At 34.0% G+C, this 9,593-nt stretch overlaps 1 protein-coding gene across 1 annotated transcript; it reads right to left on the reverse strand.

Moving 5' to 3' along the window:
• Positions 1-218: 218 nt before the first annotated feature.
• On the reverse strand, positions 219-9,231 carry LOC136274739 (protein wech-like). The gene is made up of 2 exons (XM_066082321.1): positions 9,107-9,231; positions 219-1,984 (listed from the first exon to the last, which is right to left on the reverse strand). The coding sequence occupies exon 2, from the start codon at positions 1,982-1,984 to the stop codon at positions 251-253; it is 1,734 nt and encodes a 577-aa protein (XP_065938393.1). The 5' UTR covers positions 9,107-9,231; the 3' UTR covers positions 219-250.
• Between the last annotated feature and the right edge of the window lie 362 nt (positions 9,232-9,593).

A 9,593-nucleotide genomic window follows, 5' to 3' on the forward strand; every position in this document is an offset into this window, starting at 1 on the left:
TAACTATACCATAAACTACTAACTAAAAACGAAGAGTATTAATACCTGTATATTTAATAGTTATAACTCTTCAGCAGTGAAATTATTCTATATATTTACAAATTAACATACACAGGTTTACATGAATGGTATATAATCCAACGTACACTGTACATACCAGTCAGTGTACACTATCTCAGTGTTATTGTTAATTGTCTCACAACGTACACACACAGTACATACATGTAAATATTGTATGGATATGCAATGTTCACTGTAGATACTTGTACACTGTCACAGTGTTGTTGTGGTCAAGTTGTCCTACCCAGAGATTTTTCTCATCATCCACACACACACTACAGGGACACCTTACCCCTTGTTGTTTTGTGAGTAGTAGAGACAAGAACTGACCGTCCTGATCCAGAATATGAACGTTTTCACTGCGTTTGTCACACACCAGGATGTGACCGAGTACATCAGTACATATTCCATAGGGATCAAACCCTGACCTCTGACCTCTGACGGAGAACCTGTGTTGTCCTGATTTATCCACCACCACTACAGCATATTTGTAATAGTCTGATACACAGACATCACCATTTATGTTTTCTGTGATGTAGTGCGGTAGACTATACAGTTCCTGTCCTTTGTTGTTTCTCTGTATGTTCTGTATTTCTGTCCCTGTCTTGTTGTACCTGGTGACTTTACCCTCGTTTTCCTTCCTCATCCCCACCAGTAGGTCCCCGTTGATTTGGGAGGAGTGTATACTGAATGGTGTCCAGTCTCCTGTTTCAATGAATTTAGTGATTGCATTATTCTGTGTAATCTTATTAATGACTTTGTTTTGTTTGTCTGTATAGATCAGATCCCCGTCCTGTGTGACTGTGTGGTAGCCTTCAGACATACCACTGGTTTGTATCTTCTGTAGCTGATTCCCCTGTAGATCTGTTTGGATAAGGTTACCACTCCAATCACTGACCCAGAGTCTGCCTGATTTACCCAGTGATATATGAAATAAATTGGGAACACCTGGCACTGTGTACTCCCTGACCTTGGTGACGGAGGAAGACAGAGACAGTGTTTGTTTCACGTCAGAGATCTGTCTTTCTTGTTTTCTCTGTTTCCCCGTAGGTTTCAACTGAATAGAGGCAGTCTCCATGGGCTTTATTTTTCTGTTCTGTGGTTTGATATTAGGAACAGTTATTCTACCCAGTAGTTTGGCAACATCTTCCTTGCTGTATTGACCAGCAGTAAATACGGGTGGGACTGGTTTTGATGTCTCTGGTATGGGTCTTATGATCACATTTTCAGATTTGAGGGCGAATGTTAATTGTTCTATGTTTAAGGGAGATAGGTAACCATAAAATGTTTTTACTAAATCATTGAGATAGTTGATATAGTCATCTATTTCTTGGTTTTGACCGTTTAATGTTTGTAATAATGACTGCTCTATTTTGTCGACTTGTTCCATTTTATCTGATGTGACTGTGTCAACCAGCTTTTTCAAAGCCTCACTTTCAGCCTTCACGGATTTTCTTATACCTTCCATGATCTTTTTTATTTCTGTAACATCTCTTGCAATTTCCTGTTTCAAATCTTGAGAAGTAGGCTCAAAATTGCTTCGAATTTTAGTAATTTCTGCGTTACAAGATGAACATTTTTCGGTAAAGACCATTTCGAGGTCGGTAAACACATGACCGCGATGTTCTTTAGTGGTTGCACACTTTGAGCATAGAGGAATTTGGCATTCCTCGCAGAGAAGATCTATGTCTTTTGTGGGGTGGATCTTGCATTTCTGCATAGGAAGTTGCCGTTTGCGTTGTTTATAAGGAACCAATTCATGGTTCATGGTTTTCCTATTTTTCTGATGTTCATCTCTGCATTGTTCACACATTGGATGGTGACAGTCATTGCAGTAAAACTGACAGTTCTTCTTACAGTCTTCAGTGCCACACACTAAATAATGCTGGGCGTCAGGTGGTATTTGGGATTCAGATAGTGCCATCTGAAATGAGAAATGTTATATTAATTCAAATGAAACTGTACAATCATAACAGGTCGTCATTTAGAAGTCAATTATTCTTATAGATCCAGAAATTTATCCAAGGAAGGGTCTCCTGGAATTGTGTTGTATTTGTCGGTTTGGCGGCTTGTTTGTGACTCTGGTCATTTGGTTTATATTGTAATAGAAAAAGAAAAATCATCATAATTTTTTTTATAAATACACTGAAAGCATATGGCTGGATCGGGAATCGACACTGGGACCCCTGTAACTCTAGCAAGGAGCACTACCACTTAGCTGCAGGTCTGAAGCATCCGGTCTGAAAAAAATTCGGATGAACGACTTGGTAGCTACAGTGCCTTCCATAGTAAAAATATGAAATTGATGGCGCACAAAAAAATTGCGCTAGTTTTGGACTAATTAACCTTATTTTCGAACACATTCTATACAAATTTTCGATTTAAAAAAATCCTCAGACAGATATGAACACTTTTCTTACCCCTGATTTTCTATTAAACACCATCACAAGCCCCGTAAAGTGAAGTGGTGCAGTTTGTTCTCATATAAAAATGGCGACTCTCGATCTCGAAGTGATTTTAGCATACTTCAATTTTCGAGGTCGGTAAGCGTGTTTCAGAGAAAGTTTTATGCAAGTAAAGTACTGATACAGTAGTAAATTTACTAAAGATACCAATTTTTTCCACAAAATTCGTGTGAAAATAAGGTTAATCAGTCCAAAACTAGCGCAAATTTTTGTGCGCTGTAAATTGCAGATTTTTACTATAGGAGGCACTGAAGCTCCCAGGTCGTCCATCAGAAAATCTCTCAGACCGGGAGCTACAGATCTGCAGCTAGCTACCTCTGAGCTACCTAGGCGATATCAATGATCCATATGCATGTAGCTACAAATATTATATTATGAATTAAATATACAATTGATTAAAGTAAAAAAATTTTGCAAAACAAAAATACCAAAAAACAATAACAACAAACTGGGTTAATGTATGAGGCAAAGCGAGTTTGAGAAAATACATGTTCCTATGTTTGAAATTGGCTACTACTTTCGCTTCAGTAATAAGAATCTATACATATAAAATTGTCCATTGTTGATCGAATTGATACTAGTAATCGTGAAAATAATATATCTACGCAAGCCACTGTAAACATATGACTTCTTTACATCATAAAATATCGACAGTTACGCTTATTCTTACTTACCGTGTGTATCAATGTGACTAGACAATTTGAAAAAACATGCAAAATTAATCAGATAAAAATGTCCAGTCTTGATCATAAAATCTTGAAATTATTTGTATTAATGAAATTATTCGACATGGATTTCTATTCATTCAAATATCGATTTTATTTTCTGCACTTGTTCGTATACACAGGTCACACCTGACCCGTCATCGCTTCTCTTCCCTAAAATAAATAAACCAATACTTTTAATTGCGATATTTATCATTTTGTTTGACAAGTGTCGCTCTTCACTGTATGCATGTGGTTTAGCAGACGTTTTAAATGTTGGCAAACCTATTTACAAAAACAGCAAAAACTCAGCTAAATATGAACATGTACCACTTACTGGTATTGTTGTACATGTAACTATGAACATATAACACTTGACTTATTAATATTTGACTGAAATATTCAGTGTACATATTGTGACAGTCTTCTATATGTGAATTGACAGTTTTTATTGTACTTTTGTAATATTTCTTTTTCCTTAGCATGATACATGTCATTTACCTATTAACTCAAATAATAAACAGGGCACGGAAAAATACCCTGTTATTAACAATGTTAAAAGTGATAGATATATTAAGAATATATGTAACAGAAAATACGACAGCGAGGAAAATGGACACTGATCAAGATCTCCAGTACATGAATCAAAATCACTTGTTCGAACGGAAATGATTGTTGAAAGTTTTCGAATAGGAACACTTTAATAAATCTGGATTTAAGAGTAAGCTCTCCAGGCTGATGTGTACAGTATACACTCTTGCACTGCACGAAAAGTCGCGTTTAATATAATTTTATAGATTCGTTAACCAAATTATATTTCTTGTTTTGAATATAATTTGTGTATAACGTTATATTATATGCAAAATATAATGTCATATACTTGATTGGATTTTATAATGAAGTATAATTAGATTTAATGCGATATACAACAAGAATAATGTAGTTTAATAGAAAAAATATACGTTTCGTTTAAGAAAGTTGACATTCATGCGTAAATACATTTATACATTAAGTTTAATAATGTTTCTGGTATTCAGTAAATATATATGATAATTAATGTGTCAATAATATCTTATTTTATACAAAATAAAATGTTGTTTACGTACTCATTATTGCAAAAAGACAAATTCGTTTATATCAAAGTATATTTACTCTACTTTATTTTACTCTACTAAGTTTCGACTCAAAAAAGTGTGCCACGAACACAAAAGTAACTCAACTCAAATGAGTGACAAAACTCTGTATAGAACTCAGATAATTATTAATGACATAAGCGGTCATGCATAAAAAAAAAATATGTAACTGAATAATAAAATCATTCTGTATCTTATTTGCTTTCATTCTTTGTTCCATCGTATGAAATATATCGATTGTGACGTCATTTTATGTTTTGATGACGTTTAAAAATCGTCTGTATGGGACGCTTGTATTGTCAAAATGGACAAAGTCGACATACTGTACGATATTCTTATGCCGAATGTTAGCACAGCAGATACAGAAGAAACTGTTTGTACGATATCGCCGCCGCTCGTCTCCAGTACCCCGAAAAAGAAACAAACATGGACAGAACTCGAACAGAGTGTTCTCTTAGAAGAAGTAACCAAAAAGGAGAAGTCTCTATTTGGCCCGGAAAGTTTAAGGGGTGTGGTAGAGGGAAAAAAGAACGGGAGACAGCATGGGAAGATGTGGCAAACGCGGTTTCCCAGTACGTATTATAATTTTTAAGCATTTTTAAAAGAATCAATACATTGAATAACTTTCTATTTTGAAAAGGGGTAACCCTGTTTTACAAGCAAAATAAAATGTCATGGAATTTTTAAACATTAAACGTGTTAACAAGTTAATTAATTCAAAACTTTAATGATGGTTAAAAAAACCTAATATCAGAACAATAAAATGTTCTTTTTGGTGTTTAATGCGGGTGTAAAGGTACATGGAGATAACATGTACATGGCCCGCTAACGTTAACCTGTTTGAAATGCGTAGATTTCGGTTCGTCATTTTCAAATGCATTAAAAAACAATTTGCTTTTATAAGCAATTAAGGAATAAATAACTAGTGAATATTATACCATTGTATATACTGTCATAGAATAACACATGTATGCTACACGTATGTTTCTGTAGATCTCAAAGTACGGCATCCCGTTAAACGTTTTCTGAAGTCTATCATATTTTTTTTTCGTTATGCATGATTTTTATTACAGTAAAAAAAAGCCAATGGTCAATTTTACGTTTTAAATAGATATAAAAACTATAATTCCAGAGTTTCCGAACAGGAAAAGAAGCTGGAAAACAGTATGCAAATTTGAAATGCAGAGGTAATTATATAGAATCATTTTATTACGTGTTAAGTTTGATTTATGTCATAAAAAATGAAAGAAAGTTTGGAGCGATAACCTAATTGATACTTTTTTAATGTACAGCTAAGGATAAAATTTCACAGATGAAGAGGCCTAAAACCGGTGGAGGACCGAAACCCCAGTCCCCCAGTCCCCCAGAGAACGAGCCGTCATCGACTCAATGGACGGTCGGCCCTCACTTTGACAGGGTCTCGACTCCGGCATTGATACTGGAGGTATACATAGGCGCAATATTAAAGCTGAAATAAATGTATAAATACGCATTATATCCGTTTTATCTCCACTACCGCCATCATGTATTTCTATAGTTACACGTATGTATGTTTACTTTTATTTTTCCACAAAAAATCAACTCTTAGTGATACTGTACATATGTCATGTTGTACTAAGCAAGTACATGTAGTTTCTTTTTTAATTTACACATAAACTCGGACATCGGGTAACATCTGCAGCTGGCTAACGTGTCAATCAAACTCTGTATTTTTTTCATTGGATGGTCACAAATCTTTTTTGGTCAACAGCCAGATTTTAAAGCAGTCAGAATCATTGTTTGATAAGGACACGACCTAGCTTAATTAACGAGGCTGGGGGGTGGCTGCCATATTAAAGCGTTTTTATCTCTACACAAAAAAGATTTTCACTTTAATGTTCTATAACTCTTACATCGTACTGAAATTGTTTTTGAAAAAAATGGATATGCATTATTTAAAGGGTCAATTGATGGTAACCAAGGGATACAAGATGCCAAAAAATCATTTTAGTTGTTTTCAGCACCTTTTTACTATTCAAAGGGAGGTAACTTGTAAAACTCCAAATATTTTGTTCAAATATTTTCTTTCTTTTTCTTTATTTTTTAATTTCACCATCCAAAATCTTTTTAATGCTCAATCTTTATTACATATGTTATGATTATTATCATGTTAAAATTTGGAAATAATTTTGTGGCTACTTTTTTTTCTTTACATATTTGCATTTGTGTGTCAAATATATTTTTTGGTAAAATTGTAAAATTTTTATTTATAACAAATAATGTTAAGTTTTTGTTATTGTGTTTATTTTTAGTGATGTTATTGGTATCTTTTTTTTTGGCCTTAAATAATTTTCATATATTTTTTCATATTTTTTTTTTACATAATGTACAATTGTTTCAGATGCAATAAATGATAAAATTAACGATGATTTTCATGTGGTATTTCACATTAAAATGTAAATTAAGAGTATATGAGATATTTCTGCAAATTGGGTGAAATTTGGAGAAAATTTTTTTGGACCCCCAGCCTCCTTAAAGAGACAGTACAGCTGAAAACACACGTGTGAATAACTTCAGATTTACCTATTGTATAGTTAGAAAATAAGAAATAACGTTTATTGTAATAGTTGAAATACACGAAAATCCCTTTCACATACTTAATTAACGTAATTATGAGCTTCCGGAAATTCAAGGGTCGTACAAACCTGAATAATCTTATATCGTTTATTTGTACCACGTGGACTTTGAATGACAGTACTTGACATGTGCTGAAAACTACAAGATCTTCGTCCGACTACGGTCATCATGGAAAACGAGGTTAAAGCGATTCTCGATATGAAACATATCCTTACTTACTCGATTATTTACAAATGGTTTACTAATTTAGGTTCATTTAAAAATGAATAGACATAAATATGTCAAATAACCCCTCAAGGGGCCCCATTTATAAAAATAGATTTAGCTTGTAGCAACTCCTATAATAAACACGAAAAATACATGCTTACAAAATAATAATTGTGGTTAGTTTGAAAACTTTGAACAGTTATTACCTATGAGAAGTAGAAAAGACATATTTTTATCAACAAACCTGTCCAGGAGATTCTTTGCGAGCCCTGCATGTGTTTTGTTACAGTAAATACGCATGCGTAATCGTATAGAAGGCTGAACCCCGAACACGTTGCGATGTATTTATGTGATAGGTTATACGTAATTATTAATTTTAATGAAATAGTTAGATTTATTGCATGGAGATCTTTGCAATTTTCTGAAAGTGTATACATTCATGAGTAGTACAAAAATACCGAACCCGATCGGAAAAAATTTTCAAGTCGATTTTTTGATAAGATGCGCTGTACTGTCTCTTTAAGTATAATAACAGTTCACGCCATGCGGCACGTGCTACTTAGCTCCTCCTACGCTCAAATTTTGGAATGAAAAACGTTTACATTTTATGGTTTCTTTCATTTTATTTATTCTCATATTGTATAAAACAACATAGAGAAAATATACAATACATACAATATTATGCAAAAAGCAACACTGCACGAAAACTCGCGTTTAATTTCACCTTAAATGCAATTTAAACGTTACGATTATTTAAAATTTAAGTATGTAGTATTACATATTGTGTACCCGAAAACGTTTAAAAATAATTAGCATTTAATATGAGTTTACTGGGTTCCGTAAAAGAACAAATTTAATAATGTTGGAAAAATTGTAAACTTACTCATACGTACAGATTTAAGTGTTCCGTAAACTAACATTATACCTCTTGTATATAAAACGTATAATTTTCATTAAACATGCTCAAAAATTAAGTTTAATGGATATATTAAATTTGTTGGGTTAATAAAATTTAATGTTGAATTTTATTTCATTATTTGTTCTCGTTTAATTTACATTTTACATTATTAACCTGTCAAAAATTAAATTATATACGGATATCTTAAACTTCCAAATACATTCAAATAAACGCTTTTATCAACTTACATTATACCTCTTGTTTATGCAACGAGAATATTTTGATTAAACCTGCCAATATAAACTGGAATTGTAAAAACTGGATGAATTTAAAAGACAATGGGAGCTTGATAAATTCATGCCCCTATGTTTATAAACAGCCACTACTTTCGGTTCAGTAATAAGAATCTATACATAACATTGTTGATCGACTTAATAATTTTAAGCTTAATCCAATATTTACAGAAGCGATTGTATACGGAATATGATATATATGCAGGCACGTAGCATCGTTTTTGAAAGTGGGGGGGCCAGACCCATCCAAAAAATCTTGACAAGCAAAAAAAAAAAAAAAAAAAAAAACCAGGAAATTTAAAGTTTCCAAAAATCTTCAAAATCCTAATCCGTTGGGGGGGGGGGGGGGGGGGGGTAGACTAAACTTTACTTCCAAAATATAAAAATTATTCCCTACCGAAATGTTTTCCCTCCAAATCATGAAATTCCTAATCCGTTGGGGGGGGGGGGGGGGGGGAGTGCAAGTAACTTCAATTTGACTCCTCGTTTCCTTATTTTCATATCAATTTCTTAATTACTTCCAAAAAAGTGTGGGGGGGGGGGGCAACTCATTATAATTCATTTTTTTATATGTAAATTTTAAAAAAAATTGTTACTCCGAGAAAAAGTGGGGGGGGGGGGGGGCAGGCCCCCCCCCTGCCCCCCCCCCCCCCTCCTGATGCTACGTGCCTGATATGTCAACGTTTTTACATCATTAAATATCCATATATGTACACTTATTCAAACTTACCGTGTATATCAATGTGACCTTTAAGTTATTTTAGCCATAATCGGATGGATGACGCCCTGATCATGAGATTGGAATGAGAGACTGCGAGAATTGTGTAATATACTTCCTGGTTGTAAGTTTAAATCTCCCGACCTCCTAGGCCTCCTACCTTGAATAATCAATCAAACGTAATGCACGGAGGGACTCGATGTCTTTGTGATATGGGGGCTATAATATCGGACTTTGTTTTGTGTATAGGTTATGCAAATAAAAAAAAATTATATAGAACTACGATACACAGAAAATGCATGCACAGATCAACAAAAATGTCCAAGAAGGGGGTTGGAGTTTAAGGCTATTTTTTGTACATACATCTCAATGGATTCGTAAGCGAATTGAGAGGGCGGGGGGGGGGGGGGGGGCTAGACTTTTCAAAATTATTGACAAGCACGAAAATATGGTTATGGTTCTATTTAATTTTGGGAAAAAGTGATGACGGGGGGGGGGG

This window comes from Magallana gigas, chromosome 4 (assembly GCF_963853765.1).
Source record: "Magallana gigas chromosome 4, xbMagGiga1.1, whole genome shotgun sequence".
Taxonomy (NCBI): Eukaryota; Metazoa; Mollusca; class Bivalvia; order Ostreida; family Ostreidae; genus Magallana; species Magallana gigas.